Source organism: Molossus molossus, unplaced genomic scaffold (genome assembly GCF_014108415.1).
Source record: "Molossus molossus isolate mMolMol1 unplaced genomic scaffold, mMolMol1.p scaffold_m16_p_14, whole genome shotgun sequence".
Taxonomy (NCBI): Eukaryota; Metazoa; Chordata; class Mammalia; order Chiroptera; family Molossidae; genus Molossus; species Molossus molossus.
The window spans coordinates 11,004,905-11,027,487 of NW_023425349.1; the positions used below are offsets into that span (position 1 = coordinate 11,004,905).

Sequence of the window (22,583 nt, forward strand, 5' to 3'; positions counted from 1 at the left end):
CTAGCTTTTCATTAAAAAATAAGTATAATATTTAATTTAAAACTAGATAGTCTTTGGTTCTCTTAACATTTTGCTTTTGGAAAGGGGTGTTTTAGCAGCCCTGTTGTTATTCCTTGATTTAGTCAACTTTTCAGAGTTTTATCTCTATCTCTATCTCTATCTCTATCTCTATCTCTATCTCTATCTCTATCTCTATCTCTATCTCTGTTTATCTATTTATATATCTATATTTTAAGCTGCTCTTTCTACTCTGAAGTAAAGAAAGCACAGTGGGCATCATCTTCCTCATTTTACAATTAATTACTGGGCAGACTCCCCTTGAGAGATTATAGGATTTTACCAGACTCCATGCATTTTAGAGCAAGAAGGGACTTTGAATTGGTATTTATTTATTTAAAAACACACACACACACATACACACACACACACACACACACACCAGAAGAAACACACCAAACACACACACAAAACAGAAGAGACAGGCTCAAGGAAATGACATGTCTTTCCTAAGGTCTTAATAACTTAGAGCAGAAACTGGCATCCACATCTTCTGTCTTTCTATCTCAGTCCTGTTTTACAAAAACCCCATTCAGGTTCTCAGTTTGTTCTGGGTAGTTTGCTGTTGCAGTATTTTTTGTCTGTGGCTGGAGAAGTCAAGAATTTTGATCAAGTGTTTATAATTACTTTAGTCAGACTTTGGATGTAATTTGATACTGAAATGTGTATGTAGGAAATGAACTCTTTTGGGGGTAATCTTCAAGTGAAAAGAAATTATTTGCATACTTTTATGTGCTCAGCATATTCTCCAGAACAGCTCTGTAACGTAAGCATTGTTTCCATTCTGCAGATGGTAAAGTGAAGCTTCAAGGTCATAGACGAGGCACTGTCTCATCTACAGCCTCAAGTTTCTCATAGAGGTTGTACATTACAGAGACGATAGGATGGTAGTTCTTCTCTCTCTCAGTAATGAAAATGTGTTATTTTTAACAGGCAAAGGGTATTGTGAATACAGCTGTGTCTGCAGCAGTCCAGGCTGTTCGGGGCCGAGGAAGAGGAACTCTGACAAGGGGAGCTTTTGTTGGGGCTGCAGCTGCTCCTGGCTACATAGCTCCAGGTACAGTACAATCTGTAAGAGATCTGCCTCGTTTTCTGGGTCAAAGTTTGAGGAACAGCATCTCCTTTATTTTCCAAGGTTATACACAATCTCTGGAAACATAACACAGGTATAGGATGGGTGTGCACAGAAATTCAAAAGAAGAGAATCTACATAATGTCATGGATTTTCTTGTGGAATCTGCTGACTAGAGGCTTTCTGGTGGGCAGGACAGACGAGCAGTGTTATTGTCTGTTGGAGGGATGTGTTTTGACAATGAGGAAGCTAAAGATGTCCCATAGTTTGAGGAATTTGTATTGAGGAGCAGAGTGTATTCAGTGGGGACATAGAAGACAGGTTGGGTGTTAACAGCACAGAAAAATAACTGCTAAGAGATTAGTTAATTGGGGTGAAGCCAGGCCATTATTAGCATTTCCTTAACTCTGTCTTTGGGAACGATAACAGACTAAAGAAGTACAAAAAGGGGAACTTACTTATCCGAGCTTACTATACACCAGATACTTTTTTTTTTTTTTAATCCTCACCGGAGGACATTTTTCCATTTTTTGTTCAGGTAGAGTGGGAGGGAGAGAGAGGAACAGAGAGAGAGAAACATCGATGTGAAAGGGACACATCGAGTGGCTGCCACCCGCACAACCGACCAGGGCCGGGGACAAACTGCAACCGAGGTACGTGCCCCTAGCGGGAACCGAACCCGGGTCTCTCAGGACCGCAGGCCGATGCTCTAACCGCTGAGCCAAACCGGCCAGGGCTACACCAGATACTTTTTATTTTTAATTTTATTTTATTTTACTTTTAATTTTAATTAATTTCATTTAATTTATTTAGAGAGTGAGAGGAAGGGGGAGGTGCAGGCAGAGAGAGAGAGAGAGAGCGCGTGAGCAGTTTTTTGTTCCACTTATTTATGCATTTGTTGATTGATCTTGTATGCGTCCTGACTGGGGATTGAACCTGCAACCTTGGCATATCAGATTGATGCTCTAAGCAACTGAGCCACCCAGCCAGGGTACTAACTACCTTCATGTAAGTGATTTCACTTAATTTTTTCTAATCCTCACAGTGTTTCCTCACGTAGAAGTTATTTCCGCTTTCCAGATGGGGAAGCTAAGGTTTAGGGAGATAAGGCCAAACAAAGAGTTGTATGTAGATTTTTGCAGTTCCAAAGTTTATCCTTTGCATTTTACCACATGGCTGAGGGAGATGGGAAAAGGTGCCTTCTCTCTGCCTTCTGTTCTCCCCCTTATGTCATTTCGGCAGTAGATGCACATGCTCCATTCAGTAGGCTCTCTGCAGTACTGAAGGTGTGGAGCTTTTAACCTGACAAGTAAGCTGCTTATAGTTGTTGATGAAGATGAAATTGTTACAAAGACTGGGTTTTAAGCCCTGGCCAGTGTAGCCCAGGCTGGTTAGAGCATCGGCCTGCAGTCCGGAGAGACCCAGGTTTGGTTCCCGCTAAGGGCACGTACCCCGGTTGTAGTTTGTCCCCAGCCCTGGTTGGGTTGTGCAAGAGGCAGCTACTTGACATGTCCCTTTCACGTCGATGTTTCTCTCTCTCTCCCTCCCTCCCACTCTATCTGAACAAAGAAATGGAAAAATGTCCTCGGGTGAGGATAAAAAAAAAAAAAGACTGTTTTAAGCAGATTGGATTTTATTTTTTTATGTAACACTTCTAAGTTTACTAGATTGTGGTTTTTTTCCTAAGAAAGAATTAGAATAGACTATTTGGGAAGCTGTATGGAGGATGGGATTTTGTAATTCTACTTCCAGAAGTTGATCCCAGTAGGGGAATAACTCAGAGATATGTCATGTACATAGTAGACTCATTCATTCAAATATTGTGTGCCTGCTCTGGCACACACTAGACATGGATTTTGCTCTGAAGGTGAGACATGCTAATCAAATAATTACTGTTATCAACTGAGATGACTCCATGAAGGAGAAGAACATGATTCTGTGGCAGGATATAACAGAGAATCCTGATCTAGTCTGTTGGGTCCCTGAAGGCTTCCCTGAAGAAGTAACACTTGAACTGAGCTTTAAAGACTGAATAGGAGTTAACTAGGGAAGAGTGTGGGGTGGAAGAGAGTTTCACACGGAGGGAAGAGCACGTGGAGAGACCTTGTGGTGCTGGTGGCAGGGAACTTCGCTCATTCGAAGATTTAGAAGGCCAGGATGTTCTGCGGGGATCCTTGGGTGGGGTGGGGTGGGGTGGGAGAGTGATTTGAGCTAAATGGATGCTCAGTCCCAGTCCAAACCCAGCTGGAGGCCATGGTTTGGATTTTGGTTGGAATCCTAAGTTGGGATGTTGTAAGGGTTCTAAGGAGAGAATTGACGAGATCAGGCTTTATTTTGCAAGATGACTCTAGTGTGATTGTAGAACAGGGTGGTCATGACAAGACAAGTTAAGGTTTTTGTAAACTAGTGGTCCCCGCAGGAAAGAGTGGGGTGTCTCCATTGGGTGTAAGGAAGTAGATAGGTGGCAGGAAATGAGTAGATTGAAGGATTCCTCGGAAGCAAAATTGATGGATTTAATATAGAGAATGAAAAAGAGTGACGTTTCAAGGCTATGTCCTAGGATTGTTACTAAAGGAATTCAACTAGATGATTGTACCACTGAAGGAGACATTGAGATGAGTGTCAGGGGGAGGGGGAGGGTAGTTATAGTTTGATATAGTTTGTGTCCAAATGAAGACATTCTTTTGTGCATTTCACTATTTCTACTGCAATTTAATAATTTTTTGCCTTGTTTACTGCATTATTTAAGGAAGCGGCTCTCATTTAACTATAATAGGCAAGTTACTGAGATGAGCTTTCTTGCCTTTGATTACATGTTCTGTTGGAGCTTCGTTGGTTGTGTCTGTGGTTGTTTAGTCTTGGAACGCTGGTTAACCTCCTGCTCAAGTGGTCAGCAGCCATTGTCTAATGGCAGTAAATCGCAAAGGGAAGCATTTCTCTTAGCTGTTGCCAGGTGTGTCTGCCTATAGCAGCTTCTCTCTTAGGTCATCACATCGACCTCTGAAAGGCCTGACTCCTGAAGCTTTTAAAAATGAAGTTCTCTTACAGCCTAGAGAAGATTCAGAGGAGGTCAGTTTAGATTATGAATAGGTTATCTGCCATTTGTGGAGTATACACTGTGCAGCAGGGGCTGTAGTTAAGTATCTTTACATATATTATTTAATTACATTTCCCTGTCAACTTAATTACTACAGAAGACTGTGAGGTTCAGAGGTTGAATAACAGGTACAATTCAAAGTCACCTTGGTAGTGAGAGGTGCAGTCAGGATTACAGCCCCCGTGGCCTGCTCAGTGGCCAGCTCAGTAATTTAGCTTCCTCTTTGTCTAAGGAGGTTGTGCTAAGACCCTTGAAACTGTAGCCTTAGCCAACCAGCTGCCTTTTCCTGTATTTGATGCATAATTCACTTTCTTAAGCATCAATTTCTCTTTTGGCCTCTGTTACGATTCCTACTCCTTATTTCTTTCTGCTTATTTCAGCTGCATGGTGTCCTCTTAAAGTAACCACTGAGTATCAAAGACTAAGAGTAAAGATGAGACTTAAGTTGTACTACCCCCAATTTTATAAAGTATAGACTAAAAGTGAAAAAATTTCATCTCTCAGGTAATGTTTCAATTAGTCCCTAAAAGCAGTTTACTTGTTCAGTGTACATTTCAGTGTTTTGTGTCAAATGATATTTGGAACTGGACATTCAAAGATGACCAAGACCTAGCATCTGCCCTAGTGAATGGTTGGGGTCAGATAGAGTAGGAACAGACACTTAAAGTAAACACCATACAATGTGATGTAAGCTGTAACATGAGTGGGCAAAGGAGTAACCAGCAAGCCTGGGAGACTTCACAGAGGAGGTGATATTTGTCCTGATGTAAATGATGAATTGTAATTGGTCAGTTAGAGAAGGAGGAAAAAGAATTCTAGCAAGAGAAATGATATAGATAAGGGGATTGTAATGTAAAAGAGCTTGCTTTGTTGTGGGTACAATGTGAAAGGCCCATGCATTTCGTGCCCTTGTTCTATTTTTGAAATCAGTTTTTCCAAGAAATTTACCCAAGTGATTTAGTATTTATATTTTTTAAAGTTGTTTTATTGAAAGATTAAAGATTGTAGCTTTTATTAATATAGTATTTCTAAACCCTACAACACTACAAAGTAGCTTGGAAGGTTCCCATTTCACAGATGAGGAAATGGCAGCTCAGATTCATATGTCTAAGGACATTAAAGACACTTGTGCCAGAACTGGTTCAAAATCTTTCATGTTCTTTATATATATTTTTTGACAATATGAACCTTTTTTCATAGGCACCAGATGCTAATGTCAATTTCACCTGTATTTACTGAGAGACCCTGTCCGGGGCCAGGAGTTCAGAGGGCAGCGAGGCATGGGCCTCGCCCTCTGGCCACAGCCTGACTCATGTGCCCTCTGCAATGGCGGCTGAAGCCCCGCCTGCTCTGCCACTGCTTTCTGCAAAGATGCTTGACAAGTTCTGTTTTCCACCTCTGAGGAATTGGTCATTTCAGTGGTTCTGAGTATTCTTTTGTTCTTTAGCCCGTGGTTACTATCTGCCAGACATTCTGCTAGGTTCAGGTGATGCAGAGTGTCTCTGCCTCTCTTCGGGGGAACGCAGATGAGGAGTCGATGATTACAATAGAGTGTGGTAAGTGTAGTGAGACAGAGACAGGATGTTCTGGTAGGTCAGGGGAGCCGTATGAGCCATGCAGAAAGCTTCCACTCTAAGCAGACCTGAAGGGATCAGTAGACCGAGCCAGTCTGGGAATGGTTCTCATTCATCCAGCATTTGGAAGAAGTCTTTAGGGCCCATGGTGCCAGGCCCGGTGGTACTTGTGAATTTGGCTAGTGCCAGCTCCCTTTGTCCTGGACTGATCTGCTCTCTTCTTCTTTGCACTAGGCTATGGAACACCATATGGTTACAGCACAGCTGCCCCTGCCTATGGTATGTACACGTCTTACTGGTTTCTCCTATTAGCGACTCTGTCACAGCAATCCCAAGCACAGTTTGTATCTAGGGTTTCTTTAAATGAATTGGAGGATCTCAGACCCATTCACTCTAGTGACCCAACTTAAATTCCCTTTGAAAATGCCACAACCTTGTGGTTCTGGGTTTGGTTGGAGTTGCTCTTCTCTCGCTTTGCCTGATTGAAGGACTGCTTGTTCTAATTGCCTGTTTCTGACCATACTGAAATTAAGTATTTTAAGTAGTTCTTACAGCCAACTTATACTCTATTCAAAGGCTACTGAAGGGCCAAACGCAGTTTCTAGCTTGGCTGCCTGCCAGTTATGTAGCTACACTGAAGTTTCTGGTTGGAAACTATGTGAACTGTGGGTGATTTAAGTTAGGGTAGGAAATGCTGGCTTCAAATTTGTAGCCATCATCCCTTTCTAGAAATTCTGCTTTAGAGGTGGAGTAAACAGATCCTAGAGAGGTGATGGGCAGCGCCAGCAGTGGTCCCAAAATGCTCACTGCAGAAACTGTAGTACGTGTTAGAAAATCACAGGAGCATCCCCCTCTCCTTTCAAAAATAAAACAAATGCAGGAGTGAACCTCAGTGGCCCTTTGGATAGCTTTTGAATGAGGTTTATGTGGCAATGGAGGCAAAAGGTTTGGAGTCAGTGATATGCCCTCTTAGACATTTTTCCTAACTCAGGTGCTACATGTTCTAGAATCAGCCATCTGCAGGATGTTTGTCATTGAGAGAAGAAGGGAACAAGTGTGTGTGTGGGCATGTGAGAGTGTGTGTCTCAGTGCAGCCCCTGGCTGGGCACACATGTACATGACAGGGAGACCCTGAGTATACGGCCACCTGGCCTGTTAGTCCTCCACATGAGCCTCAAGCCTTTCACTACCCTTTTCTCTTCATGCATCAGCTTCTCCATTTTTGTTTGGGTGAACGTTAAGACACTGCTAAATTGAAGCTTCATCTGGTTTCGTAACTGTAGAAATAAGTAGAAAGTGAACAGTTTGACCTTTTTCCCCTTTAAGAGAGACAGTTTATATCCTGGAAAGATGTGGAGAAGCCGCAGGGGTCAAATGTGTGGGAAAAGTTTTCTCAAGGCAAAGTGCAGAGTCTAGAGTTGCATCCTTTACCTGAATGTCTGTCCCCTCTGGCACACCCAGGTTGGGTCAAGGCTCCCCCAGATTCCCTTGTTCTCAGATCTGCGTGAGTAGGAAGAGAGGATTCATTCAAGAATGTGCTTTCACCCAGAATTGCCCCTGAAGTCAAACTGTCCTGCTCCTTTTGATTCTGGGTATCCTGAGTACTGCATCCTCCCTGTGACTCAGGTCTGCTCAGGGACCCGGACACGTCTGACCCACGAGCCTCACTCTGATGTGCTGTGTGAGCACCAGAGCATCTGCTCCGAGGGCAGGCCTCTCGTCTGCGTCTCTCTCTTAGTCAGTCTCACGTTCTTGATAAGGTTTGCTAGAGCTCCATTTTCCCTTTAAACACTTATTTCTAGGCTCTAAACTGCATTCATGTTTTTCCTCCATCTTTTTAATTTTTCTCTCTTGTTCCTCCCTTTTCTCTAACACTGCACTTTCACCCTGCGGCCTCTGAGCCCCACTACAGAAGGCTCCTCTCCTCAGTGTGCCATATAACTGACTTCCAAAGCTGCTGAAATTTGATGCCCCCATTTTTCACATAAAAGATTTGGTTTTAAATGTTAATGTGATGCCAACCTACTAAAACGATGCTTTATTTTGGCTGTAAGGTAAATATGTCTTTTGGCCTTTGTAAAGCTGTTGCATGTGGGGTACTCTCCCTCTGATCATCTGGTGCTCTTGAATACCTGCTGTTGCTGCTTTGTGATTTCTCCATAGGTTAAAGATTAGAAAAGAAATAGGAGCAGATTTCAAATCATGCTTGAGTATGCAGAAGTTTGCGAGGCCACAAGAACTCATTAATTACAAAATTAAGAAAGTAATTATTAATCTTTCCAGATTTGCCATGCCAATATTGGCAGTAGCCATTAGCAGGTGCAGCCCCTGGTCATGGCTCCACTTGGAGCTGTCTTTCTGGGGAGCTCAGGCCTGCACAGAAATATGTGCTTTCAATCTTGACAATCCGTTTCTCCTGTAGAAGGTGATTTGCCAAACGGAGAACGAATACAGATTTCTAGAGTCACTTTAGAATATTAATCAATAGCATTGCTTTTGATTTTTAGAATTCATGGCAGCTCACTCATATGAAATTGCTTTCTGAGTATCATTCTTCCTACAATTTAGCCATTTTAATATTTTGATAATATTTACCACTCCAAATTAAGAGCAATTTCAAAATTGGAGGTCTGTGAGAGATTGTGGGCCTCCTCCCAAAGGGTGCATGTTGACTGACTAATCTGGAAAAGGTTAATGATGATGATTCTAAGACTTTTTTTAACCTGGAATTTTTATTGGATTATCAAACTTATTCGGAGTCCTCTCCGTTTCTTTTCTCTGTAGGTTTACCCAAGAGAATGGTTCTGTTACCCGTTATGAAATTCCCAACATATCCTGTTCCCCACTACTCATTCTTTTAGCAAATGACAGAAGCTAATTCCTGTTGAACAACAGTACAGTACAACACAGAATGTTAGAGATAAAGCCTTTTTATCCTGCTTTCTTTGAAAACATACTTGATCAAAATTATTTGTAAAGAACATCTTTCCTACTTTTTGATTTTAACAAATGCAAATTTAGTTCTCTAAAACTTGAAAACAAACAAAAAAAGAAACTAGTTTGTGAAACGGTACCTCATTTCCAGAAAATAACTTATACCAGCCCTTCTGTTGTAGGGAAATAAGCCTAGCAGTTCAGAGTTTAAGAGGAGTATCAGATTATGTAAAATTAAATTTGTGAAGGATGTATAGAGTCTCAAACACTGATCACAAATAAACTGCTTTGTTGTACCACAGAGTACTGCCTGGTTCGTGACGCAGCCACTTGATTCTAGCTGATTGATATGTATCTGCCCCAGGGCACTTAATTCAGGCTGTAGTTATTTTTTTTTTTAATACAATAGAGACTTTTCATTTAACTTTAACTTTGTAAATATTGAAGTGTGTAATTAAAGCCAATAAAATATGGGTTTGAATATTGTTTTAGCTTATTATTTTTGATATGTTTTGGTATCAAATTACAAGGAATTGAAAACCAATAATAACTTAGCCCTAGAAACCCATCCATTTGTAAGCAAACTGCTAAAGTAAAGCCAAGGCGGTTGTGAGTCCTGGCAGTAGCCTTACTTTGTGAGCCCTTCGTGCCCTGCTGTGCAAGGGCTTCCCCACGATCAGGGGGTTCTGTTACCCGAGCATTGCTTATCAGGACGATGGCACCACCCAGAGATGGGAAAGGAGGAATGTGATTATTTTAGTTTCTGAATTCCCAAGTTTTAAAAAATAATAAATTAATCAATCAGTCACCCTCTCTTGTTCTTGTGGCCTTCTTCACTCTGTAAGAAACTGTGCTCACTCCCTGGTTTTTTGATGCAGATAGAAGATTAGCAATTTTTCTGGGGTTCATTGAAGGGTCTTTTTTTCCTCTTCAATTACATCAGAATCTAAAGCAGCAACAGGGTCCCCATAAAAACTTGCTCTTCGATTGTCCCAGTTCTTGTTGAGTGCTGCTGTGAAAAGTGACAGGTTTCAGCCATGGGTCAGCATTTATTTTTAAGACACCTGGTTAAGCTGGTGACAGATGATGAGTTGGTGCCATTGTGCTATTCTGTAAAGGGTACAGACCTAAGTCTTCCACTTGCATTCTCACCTTGTTTGGAAGGCCTATGATGTTACTAGAAGGTAATGGTTTCATTAAGGTACTCACCCCCATGAAGGCAACAGTGTGGTCCCATGTCGATATTTACAAGTTGCTGTGTCTTAAAAATGTCTGTTTTTAGTATGAATTAGCTTCTTCCCTCTCAGATTCTGTTTCTCAGAGCGGAACACTGCCCATCAGTGAGAATGGGCTTCACAAAATGTGGCAAATTGATGTACCAGGTTCTTTGGGACCACTAAATGAGAATGAAATGGGCAATTAAAAACAAATGCTAGCATCACATCTCAGACGTATATTTATTACACAGTGGTTTGTTTGTTACTTCTGCTCCTTGACCTTTTGTCTTTATTAGTGGTGGGTGATTCTTTAATAAAACCTCATCACTTGCTAGAAACAGCTGTGAACTTGTCATTCTCGTCCTGTGCATTAGTGGCTAGACATAAGCAGGAGGGCCCATTTTGGCTGGGAGTTTTCATGTTTCATTGATTTGTTTTGCTGACCTATGGATGAAACAGAGCCATCACTGAGAAGAAAAAGCATGGCTGGTAGTGTCCAGTTTTTATTAATTAAATATTTACAATAGTCCTCTTTGTTTTTGGAATACTATTAATTGGCAGCTGCAGCTGTATTGTCATTTGAAATTGATCGTCAAATTTGCATTCCAAGTTGGAATCTCTCTGGAGATTTCTCTTTAGAAAATTCTTTTGAAGTAGCTGACTCAGCTTCATAGCTCAACCCCTGGATAATGGTGAAAAGGGAGCTGTGCTGTTTTCCAACATGATGGCAGTCATTTCAAATGGTTTCTACCAAGTCCTTTTTTTTTTAAATTTTGTTGTTTGTTGGAAGTTACTAACCATGTTGTAAACCTGCCCAGTTGCTGCAAACTTTTACATTTCTCTGCTTTACTTAAAATAATTGAGCTGTCAGTCCTTTGTTAGAAGTGGTAACCATTGCAAGTTCAACTGTTTCAATTTTGTAATGAATTAAGTGTCCCCCTCCTTTTGCCCTTCTCACCCCTCCATTTTGTAATGAAAATTCCACTTACAGCTGAAAGAGCAGAGAAATATAAATGAAGCTCTTGGCTTCACCAAATTCTGTGAAATTAACATAAAGTTTTGCTTCTCTGCTCTTTTCCCCACTGTAGGTGGTTTTTCCATTGACAGCCCCTATTGCCAGCCTCTGAGCGTCGCACCATTTATTATTCACTTGGGCCCTCAAGATTTCTTCTCTGACTTCTAGAACCATCAGGTTGTCTGGCTTGAAATGGCAATTTCTGTGTCTTGGTCCCAAGAGCAATGTGACCCGCTGGGGCTTCCAGCTGTCAGATACGCCACTCTGACACCTTCCTTTGGAACATTCTAGAGAAGAGCAATACTTTACTCAAAGCCACGGTGTCTGTTCTAAAACTTTTCCTTTGGAAACTTAGCAATATCTATACTTAACTCCTCCTAGTGTAGTCTCTTGTCAGGGAGTTTACAAACTAATGTAGAACTTAGAATTAGTGTGTGAGCTGTGCTATACCTTCTGACCGTTTTTAAACTTTTTTAGCACATATATTGGATAGTTGCATTCCTGACTGCGTCAGTTAGCGCTATTATAATTTCTCAGAGATAGGGGTCCTCCTTGAAGCCATATTCTTTGCATGGGGGCTGGTGTCCAGCTGGGGATGTGGCCTGCAGCCTGTGTTCCTTCAGGCTCAGGAGCACCCCCTGTCCTGTGCAAGGTAATTGGTCCAGCGGTTTCCCACATACCTCATGCCGACGCGATGCTGTGCGCGGTGCGTGCAGTTCGGAGTCCTGAGGTCGTCTGCAGTCCTCTCAGTCTGTTCCCGGGGACGAAACGCTGGCAGATCGTGCTGGCATTAACCTTTTCTTCTTTTTTAAAAAATTGGGTGAATGTTTGAAAATCATGAATCAGTCAGTCACCATTATTTGTTGAAGAGCTGGGAATACCTCGTTAATGTATTTTAAACTGGTGTTGGACCCTCTGTGTATTTCAGGTTAATACTTTTAAGCAGTTTTCAGCACGTTTATCTCACTTTATTCTCGTTCTCCTCGGACCTTCGTAGCCATATCACTTGTATAAAATAGGCTGAGATATAGTGACTGTAAGCTGTGCTCTCAGTATACAAAGGTAAGCTCTTTTACTTTCTGATTAAAGAGAAAAGTAATTAAAAATCAATGAACACAACATGCATGCATATATGACAATCATATATGATGTATTTATTTGATCTCTTAGGTCTTATGCCATCACATTACTTTAAAAAGTTTGTATGATCTAAATGTAAAATAATTATTTTCAGCGTTTGTTTTAATACCCTTGTTTGATTACTTTCTATTTAAGAGACATTTCATGTTTGCTGAGTTAAGTGTGTGTGTGTGTAGAAACTTATGATATAACATATATGTGAATTACACACACGTACCTGTTTAAAGAAAAGGATTCTGTGGTGGAAAGAGTTTGCCTGAGAAGATTGTAACGTCAGGGCGCTCTTCTGGCCAAAATGCTGGAATTCCACGAGCAGCAAAGTTGGTGACAGTGCTGGCAGGGCCCGTTTCTATGTAGCTGTTGCACAGGCTGAGGAGCAAAGTGCCAGTTTCTCAGGAGAGAAGTTTCTCTGAGAAATGAAAATCTCTGATCTGTGTTGTGTGCCCTAATACAGCAGCAGCAAGAAGCCATATATATATATATATATATATATATATATAATAAAAAAGCAATAGAAAATGAAAAAAACAAACACCAAAATATTAAGGTAACTATGGGAAAATATGTAATTGACTGAGTTAAGCTAACTATTTGCAGAACCCACTTTGGCAAGACCCAGTCTGCAGAGACCAAATAGACATAAGGCAACTCACCCGTCCTTCTAGGTCAGGTAGCTTGATGATGTATTTCCCACCTCCTTCAGCCATCATGGAATTTACTGAAAAGATGTGAGGGTTACGCCAAATATTTTCACAAGGATTTTCTGCGTTTAGTGTGTTCCATGGATGATTTCTCATGTGTCAGATGTTCTGTGCTAAGGCTGTATTTATATATATATAGATTAAAACGAATTTTATGTTTTATATTTGTCTCTAAGTAGCAGTGTTCTTTTTATTACTAACTTGAAGATTGCTGGAACAACTTTTCTATGCAGAATCTGTATGTACATTGAATGTGGCTTTTCTGTAAAAGGTTGTATGAGATCTAGCTGCCTAGTACCAAGTACGTTCCAGTCCTGATCAAACAGCCGCGTGCCCATTGTGTGCCAGGTCCTTCTCTGGGTGTCAGCAAAACAGAGGTCTGCCCAGTGGAAGCACTTTAAGTCTGAAGAGTCTCCTCGTTGGTGGGATCAGGCCTATTAGGTTGGGAGGCAGATAATGCATTAGCAGTGGCAAAAGGTTATTAATTTATTTAGTAGTTTATTTGTAAATTAACAAAAAGGGCCCTCTGACATCACTAAAATGGGCATTTTTTGGAAATTCACTCATTTTAAGTATTTCCCTGCCAGTTTTGACAGCTTGAAACCAACTCTGATTTATGTTTATGGACCTCTGTGCACGTAAGTGAACTGAATGAAATGAGTAACAAATACCCAAGTCCTTTTAAAGCAGATTTTATAATAGCAAAGAACAAACTGGTTAATTCAAGTACTGACCACATTTTTTTTAAATGACAAATGAGGGGAATTTTATCCTTCTAATAAATCATCATTACTTTCCTGTTTCTTAGATCTTATTAATAACTGCAGTGGATGTGAATTTTCAGTGAGGTAGGGGAATGAACTAAGGAGACTCCCCCTTTTCCCCAGCAGTTAGAATTCGAGCAATCTGGAGCCCTGAAAACCAGGCCATTAAGAACAGTTGAAGCTGAAAACAGCCTGCTCTGTGAACGGCTTTCCTGTAACTGCCGTTGAGCTCAAGCCTGTGCCTCCTTGCTGGGGTGGGGGCGGGGCTCTCTGTAGTCATCAGAACAAGAAAGGTTCTGTTTTATTCAGACTGGTACTGATGCCATGCCACCCAGTGGCCACGGATTGCTCAGTGTTACCAGGAGGCTTTGGAAGGGGGAGATGGGGAGTAAATGAATAACAACTTCGGAGTCAAAAATTGTCTCCCTCGAGGTGAGTTTCCGTGTTGGTGTGTCTCTCTAATGGTTATGTATGGAGCATAGAGCTGGTACTGCTTATATAAGAATGAGCCCCTTCCTTTCCAGTGGCATCTTCTAGAAAGACAGTTTTAAATCAAGAATTCAAGTTAAGTTAGTTGTAAGAATAGATATCCTTTCTCACATTAATCATTTTAGGTAAGAGCTAACAGCTTCCATTGATGCTTGAAGCAGTGATCTTTAGAGATTTTTAAAATAGCACCATAATGCAAATTAGGTTATGTAAGCCTTTTTTTTTTTTTTTTTTTTTAAATCCTAACCCGAGGATACTTTTCTATTTATCTTCTGACGGAGTGGGAGGGGGGAGGAAGGGGGGGAGAAGAGAGAGAAACATCAACGTTGAGAGAGACACATCGACTGGTTGCCTTCCGCGTGACCTTGACCAGGGCCAGGATGAACCGCAACCAAGGTACGTGCCCTTGGCTGGAATTGAACCCGAGACTCAGTGGTCCGCTGGCCAGTGCTCTGCCGCTGAACCAGACTGGCCAGGGTGGTTATGTAAGCTTTACAGCACAGCTAGAAATAGGGAACAGAAACCATGTGGGGACCTGGACCAAAGAATTTCTCCCCCTCCAGAAAATTCCCGAGGGGCTCAAGAATTAGTTGAGTTGATACACTAAAGTGCTTCGAGGAGTACCTGGCACACAGTCAGTACTCAGGAACTGATGACTGTTCTTCCCATGATTGGCCGAGGTGACAGTGGTGCGGGGGCGAGGCTGTGCTCGCAGGTGGCTGAGAAGCAGGTGTGGGGCCTGCTCTGGGGAGAGCTGTGTCGGCTCCTTAGTGCCGACAGGCCCGGGCTGTGCCCAGGCTTTGGGAGAGGCCGTCCTAGCATCTGGGGTTAGATGGAGAAAACAAAGCCAACATTTAGTTAGCTAATGTGGGGAGGTCAGTGCAGATCTGTGCCGAATGAAAATGCTCACTTTTCTGCTGTGGTGATGAAATCGCTGGCCAGGCTGATGCCAGTGGTTCATAAATACTTGTGTGGGATTTCAGTGTGTTTAGAATGGCTGGGCTTCGATATCATCAGTAAGAAAAAAGAGTGTGTTTGATTACAGCTAGCCCTGCAATCCAGCATTCAGAGTCACCAGTGCCTGGCAGGTGGAAAGCAAGTTACTGGAAACTGCAGGAAAGCAAGAAGGGTCTGGGCAGCATGCTTAGAAGGCTTCTGACTCAGATGCTTCTCTGAATAGCATTCCTGCAGCTTCTGTCTTCCAGTTTGTTTCAGCACTTTGGAGGGGGAAAAAAATCTACACCCATCACTACATAAGGCCTCCTTTCTGTCTGTTAATTTTAGAAGAAAAAAACCTATCTGTCTGTCTATCCATCCATTTATCTGTCTAGACACAGTTGGTAAGTTGCTTTTCAGCAAAAAGAAAACTGGGTAGATGCTGACACTGTTGGACTGAGTAAAGGTTGTGTGTCTTGCTGTCCGTTTCTTGCGGGCACGTGTCTGTGGACTCAGGAGCCTTTAAGGAAAGGTGAGCAGGTGTGTCCCTGTCTGCTAGCAGCTGAGCTCCATGGAGAATGCAGACTGAGTTCTGGGATGCTCTAAGGCTAGAAAAACTGTGCAGACAAGGACTGGGTGTTACCATAAAGGCAAATAGGATAGGTTTACATTCTGTTCAAGGGGCTTTTCTTAAACTCCAGATGTTTGTATAACACGTGACCTGATAGAAGTCACTCTTTTCCTCCCCTGTGGCTGTTTGGTGTCATCATTGCCTCATGGAGCCAAGGTTGAGGGCGGGCCTCTTTTTTGCTTTGACCAATCAATTGTTTGTATCTTAATTACTTGTCCTTCTAAGGAGCTTCTAAGGAGCCTCTTGTTATTTCTCAGTAGAACTTTGTCCTTTCTGCAAACAAACTGTGCTGCCTCTGTTGGTGGGTAGCGTGGAAATTGCCGCTGCCCCCCCTCCCCCCCCGGGGGGGGAGGGGAGTTTAAGCAAGTCTGATTAGCATATCCTAGCTGGAGGTGTATGGTCCTGAGTCATCCTTTTTGCTGCGGGATTAGCCTGGCTGCTGTGAGAACTTCTCTTAGCACCGCCCAGCAGCCTGGTCTCTTCGCTTTGTTTCAGTTTCTCCTGTCCTGACCCTTTTATACTGTGTGGATGATTGGTCTCTGCATTCAAGTGTCAGCTAATGTCCTAAGTATTCAGTTAACAGTAGTCTTCAGTTTAGGTCAATTTTGGGCTGTGAGCAGCAATAGATTGAGGAAGTAGGAATGGAAGCAAGGAAAGTGAGGGAAGGAAGATGCTAACTTAATAGACAGTAAACCCTCAATTTTGCAGACCTCGGTTTAACAGTCTTTGGATTTAACAGACAAAATTTCCAATCTGTATGTGGACATTAAACTCTGTTAATTTTTAAATAATTTTAACCAAGATTTGCTTATAATAAATTAACAGGTTATATGTTTGTTATTCAGTTATTTTAATAGATTTTATCGAATAGGCCATATGTTGGGAAAAACATGATAGTAATTATGCTGACATAAATATTGTATCTACAGCTATAGTCCACATATTTGTGTTTTTTAAAAAAAATCCTTAACTGAGGATTATTTATGTATTTATTTTTAAATTTATCTTCAGACAGAGAGGGAGGGAGGAAGGGGTGGGGAGAGGGAGAGAAACATCAATGTGAGAGGGACACATTGATTGTTGCTTCCCGCATGACCCTGACCAGGGCTGTGGATCAAACCACACCCGAGGTACATGCCCTTGACTGGAATCAAACCCTCAGCTCTTTGGTCCACAGGCCAATGCTCTAACCGCTGAGCCAAATCAGCCAGGGCTTAATATGTTTTTAAATTTATTTGTTTTAGAGTGAGAGGAAGGGGGAAAAAGATAGAAACATCCATGTGAGAGAGCTACATGGACCAGCTGCATCCTGCACGCCCCCTACTGGGGATCGAGCCTGCAACCTGGGCATGTGCCCTGACCGAATCGAACCAGGACCTCTCCGTCCATGGGACAAATGCTCAATCCACTGAGCCACACTGGTGGGGCTAGTCTACATAGTTGAATCCAAGAGTCACCACTCATAAACAATATTCTGCGAATGATTAGCACGTGATCACACTGCATCTCGTGAGGTAATTGGTTCTGTTGTGTGGGGTGACCTTCTGCAGCAGTTTTAACTCATGCCTACTGATGTTCTGACATGCACTAAGCCACGCACGCCCCCGCCATGAGCATTTGTTTATTCTAGGTGACTGGTGAATGCACCCATTTACTAGACCTATTCAGTATAAATTTAAAATTACTGCAATACATATTAGGAAACTTTTCTGTGAAATTAAACTTTTCATACATATTTAATTTTAATTACAGAAATGTGTCTACATAAGTAAAAACAGGTAAATTAACTAATTTGTTAATTTTTTAACATTTGCATTTGGAAAACCCAGTTTTTTTATATAACAGACTTTCGGCTTTAAGGTCCGTTTATATCGAGGTTTGACTGTATTGTGTTTGCCAGACACTTGGACGTTCTTCTTAATTCTAGACAACCTTTAGGAGGTGGTATTATCCCTATTTTACAGATGAAAAAAACGAGGCTCAGAGTTAAATGCTGGAGTCAAGAATGAAACCCAGCTCCATTCAGTGCCTAAGCCTCTCTCCACTGTGGATGGGAAGTCTGGGGATGAATGTGGGCAAGCAGGCCGCAGCCAGGAAGGAGGTTTGCCGCGGGGGCAGGGCCCAGTGGAGCTGTGAGGGCCTGGACAACCAGCCAGGGGCCTTGCAGGATCTTTTAAGCTCATAGGCTTAGAAGCCACCCTAGACTCTAGGCTGGAATGTAGGCTCTCTGTCTTTACCCCTTTTAAAACTAGATATCCTGGCCGAAAATAGGACAGTTTTCTTTCAGACTGACTAAAAAAGTTACTTAACACACTAGATAAGGTATGGCTGCATAAACTGAGGAAGCTTTTGTATTTGAAGCTTGTTTTTGTTTGAATATCGATGAGAAATTGAGTATATTTTCATTTAGCTAATTAATGCTTTCTGAGGACACTGTCTGGCCTGAGGTTGGCTATGGGGATGTCTTAAAAGGCTTGAGCCAGACTCTGAAGGCAGGCAGGTGAGGCTTTGTTTCACTGGGGCAGAGGCGGAGGGAGGGGAAGGGCAGCGAGGCCCCTGAGCAAGTGCTGAGGGCAGTCTGCAGTGGGCTGTTCGGACTGCAGGGGTCTCCAGGGCAGCTGCCCGCCTGGGGTGAGGAGGCTTTGCTCTAGGTTGGCCGCAGGTCTCTGAGTGACTGCTGTGTGAGTCGCTCTGCCAAACCAGTCTGCTCTCCTGTGCTGCAAACCACTTCACCAGGTCCTTTGCCAGCGAGTGTCAACTGGGCCTCTGCTGGGGCTCAGTGGACATGGGAATGGATGCAGACACCTTTTCAAGGGAAGGTATTTCTCCCTCACCCAAGTTATCAGCACCCTCGGCAACTGGCCCTTTTTCTGAGCCACCTGCCATATCCTGGACGGGAACAACAGGAAGGAACTTTTTTTTTAAAAAAGAAAGTGAGGCCTAGAGCAGGGACCTATGGCATCATAGAGGACAACTTAGCAAAGACCTCCCCCAGTCACCACAGCCGTCCCTGCTCTGCCCGTCCACCCGGAGGGAGCACTGCACGGGCTGCTCGCACTGCACGGGCTGCTCGCACTGCACGGGCTGCTCGCACTGCACGGGCTGCTCGCACTGCACGGGCTGCTCGCACTGCACGGGCTGCTCGCACTGCACGGGCTGCTCCCACTGCACGGGCTGCTCCCACTGCACGGGCTGCTCCCACTGCACGGGCTGCTCGCACTGCACGGGCTGCTCCCACTGCACGGGCTGCTCCCACTGCACGGGCTGCTCCCACTGCACGGGCTGCTCGCACTGCACGGGCTGCTCCCACTGCACGGGCTGCTCGCACTGCACGGGCTGCTCCCACTGCACGGGCTGCTCCCACTGCACAAGCAGGGAGCTGGGAGCCCGAGGCCTCCAGGCCACCCAGCTTGTTTGTGGCAACTTTTATGGCTCCTAACTAGTGAGCTTTTAACCACATAAAAGAAATGTTAACAGAAGCATTTTCTTAGGGATGAGATTTGAACACTACAGTTGTGGGATCTAGAAATTTTCTCCTTTCACTGATGAGGAAATGGAGGATTGGACAAAATAACTTGGGGCTGGGCCCTCCCATTGTGATGATTCTGTGCTCAGTACTGAAGTACATGTTACTGGTCTAGACCACAGCCTGTCCTGATCCCCAAGACCTCAGCCAGTCTCCTCTCCCATGATGTAGTCTACTTACCTTTCTTGATTTGAAACAAAACAAGCAAAACTCAACTCACCTTTCACCCCTGCCACCTTCCATGGGAAGAAAAACTGTCCAGACGTCAGGCTTAACCGTTTGCTCGCTCTTGGACTGGTCGGCCTTGGGCCAAGCAGCCTGTGTGGGGATTTTGTTTTTTTGGTGCCAGCTATGCACTTGGGTCTGTTTGCACAGACTCTCGTTTTGTCCTGTAGCTGAACCCTACAATAACGTGCACACCAGTAGCTGCCATTGGAGAGCATGGGCTTGGAGGGACAGGGAAGGACCGCTGCTGTGAGCTGCAAGTGTGCCTGACCTTTGTTCCTGGCACGGTTTTCCTGACGGGCACTAACCCAAGGCTCACCTCACAGGGCCACGTTTCCCAAGTGCCCTGATACTGGGCTCTCCTTGGACCCTTCCGTCATAAAGTGTCAGCCTTCATGCCCATGGAGGCTGCATGAATATGGTGGTCATCGGGACGTGGAAACTTCTGGTCAGTGAGACTGAGCGACCGTGTGTCTCCCATGGCGGTAGACGGGGCTGCCTTGGGTGCATTGTGGTGAGAGGCGCATTCCAGCGCCCCGGCATGTTTAAGCAAGAAGCCGATTGTCCGGCTGATGCAGAGGAATTTCTTCCAGGGATGTCAGTCTGGACAGAGTGCGGACATGGCTGGTGATGTAGACAAGACCACTTCTCCCCTCTTGGGAACGATTTATTGGGGAACATCCACTGCCACCTACTGCTGCTCGCCGGGTTGTGTGTTGGGGAGAGGGAAGCACGGGAGGGAGGAGGTGGGAGGGCTCTGGGGAAGCTGTGGCATCTCCCCTTCGGTCCAGCGGAGGCAGGCCTGTGGAGAGACTTCAGAGGCAGAGGACCTGACAGAGGGCTTCTGAGCTGGGTAGCAGTCTGCTCTGTACGGTGTGGTGCCATGTCATGGGGGGTGGGCATGGCCATGGCCATTTGGGAACAGCTTAGAGGTCCTTGTTAACGGAAGCCGTCTGGTTAGGCGGGTTGGGTGGCAGGTGGGATGTATAGAGTAGGGCCGCCGCGGATGCCCTTCAGTGGTCACCATCTTCCAACACGGTGCAGGGTTCTGGAGGGCGGCTGTGGCAGGAAGGGTTAGCGGCCGAGGCAGTTGCAGACTCCAGGTGAGGGATGAAGGAGGCTGACTGAGGGCCACACAGGGGAGGAGACGCAGGAGTGGTCTCTCCCAGGCCAGGTTCTCTCCCGGACGGAGCAGGAAGGTAGGCTTGGTAGTGCCCAGCCCTGGGCCAGCAACCATGTCCAGGGGAGCAGGCGCCTGCCCAAGCGCTTCTCCGGGGCCAGTGCTCAGTCGGCGACTGGGACCCAGATGGGGAAGGGGCTGGGAGGAGGGTGCTCAGGGCAGAGGGGAGTGACGAGGAGTTGCGGCACAGCGCGAGCCATCTCCACTGGGCCAAGAGGGGGTTCCTGGGCCCGGCTCTCTCAGGGGGGTGCTCTCTGGAAGTGTCTTTTAGCAGCGGGTAGACCGGTGCAGGCTGGTCAGTCAGCATCCTACTCTTTCCCCGAGTCGCTGCTCTGTTGGGCTCGCCAGTCCAAGGGAATGACAGGTACTGGGCATTCATTCATACAGGTGCCTTGTGCTTTTTAAAAAATTGATGTTTTGGTTTCTTTATGTGGACAAGGGCTGGAGCTTATTTGATTCAACATCTATAAGACATGGTCTTCAGCCAGTGGGAAGGCATAGACTTGCTTTACAGAGTAGTTTAAGGACGGAAATAAATGTGAAACTGTACGATAACCAAAGGGTTTGCTTTGGGCCTCAGGTCTGTGCCTGTCTGGTCCTGCCACCTCGGGTTCATCCTGGACGGGGAGACCTGAGGAGGAGTCAGGGTGGGTGTCTGCACCTCTGTTTCTATAGCTCTGTGGGGACTTAAGGCTAAAGAGGCAGCTATGGTTTGAGTCTTTAGGTCAGAACTATGAAAGGTCACAGGTGCACTGAGACACTAATCCCATCAGCCTTTGCGGAGAGCCGGAACTCCAGGCCAGATGTCTCTAACCACAAGTAGCCTTTTTGTCACTCCCATGGGCCACACGATATCACCTCTTTCAGTGTCACAATACACAAATATATGGGAACGCTGCTTTAGATGTGGAAAATTTTTTTTTTAATTTTTGTTACAGATGTTCTCCCCCCTCATTCCTCCCTTCCCTCCCCTCCCCCCCATCCCTCCCTTTTTGTCCATGTCCATTGTTCATGCATACATGCATATAAGTTCTGTGGTTTATCTCTCCCCACCACCCCCTCTTTAGGGGGTTGTCAGTCCCACCAGCAGATGTACTTCCACGTCTCTGGGACTACCCTGTTCCTCAGACTGTTATGTTCATTATATTCCACAACTAAGTGAGATCATATGATACTTGTATTTCTCTGTTTGGCTTGTTTTGCTTAGGATAATACTTTCCAGGTCCCTCCATGTCGTCTCAAAGGATAAGAGATCTTTGTTTCTTACAGCTGCATAGTACTCCATTGTGTATATGTACCACAGCTTTTTTATCCACTCATCTACTGATGGACACTTGGGCTGTTTCCAGATCTTAGCTATTGAAATAGTGCTGCTATGAACATGGGGGTACATATATTCTTTCTGATTGGTGTTTCAGGCTTCTTAGGGTATATTCCTAGAAGTGGGATCACTGGGTCAACTGGCAGTTCAATTTTTAATTTTCTGAGGGAACACCATATTGTTTCCCATAGTGGCTGCACCAGTCTGCATTCCCACCAGCAGTGCACTAGAGTCCCCTAGATGTGGAAAACTTGTTCTGTAAAGTGCCAGGATAGTAAACCTGAGGCCTTGCAGACCATTGGCTGTTGCAGCTACGCAGCTTGGCCGTTGGATCAGCCTGGCTGTGGTCCCTCAAATCCTACTCACAGTACAGTTACTGGGGCTATTTTGCCAACCCCTGCCTTACAACCTGCGGCTTAACCCTCACTGGAAACGTCCTGCCATCTGCTGGGGCTCATCCAGCTGCCCACAAAGGCTTCCTGAACACCTGGTCTGACTGCACACTGAGGATGAGGAAGGCGAGTCTGCCCTGGAGGCCTTAGGGTTTAAGTGAGAGGTGGGCACTGACGGAGAGCGTAGTGGGGAGGCAGCTCAAGAGAAGGCTGGGCCCAGGAGATGGTGGAGACCAACGGGCACATTGTGCAGCAGCCTGTGAAGGGCCGAGTGTTGGGCTCAGGAGTGTGGACTTCCTCCTGCGGGCGCTG

General features: G+C 44.6%; 1 protein-coding gene across 6 annotated transcripts in view; it reads left to right on the plus strand.

Annotated features, from left to right (window-relative positions):
- The window catches only part of LOC118629517 (spermatid perinuclear RNA binding protein), a 197,766-nt gene that overhangs the window by 126,940 nt on the left and 48,243 nt on the right, over positions 1-22,583 (plus strand). For 4 of the 6 annotated variants that reach the window (XM_036260840.1, XM_036260841.1, XM_036260839.1 and 1 more), the window contains 3 exons: positions 991-1,114; positions 6,035-6,079; positions 8,585-9,215. In XM_036260840.1, the coding sequence (XP_036116733.1) occupies positions 991-1,114; positions 6,035-6,079; positions 8,585-8,661 (246 nt within the window). In that variant the 3' untranslated portion in view covers positions 8,662-9,215. Of the gene's footprint in view, positions 1-990; positions 1,115-6,034; positions 6,080-8,584; positions 9,216-11,894; positions 12,579-22,583 lie in introns of those variants that run through there. The other 2 variants (XM_036260845.1, XM_036260844.1) reach the window with 2 other exon arrangements.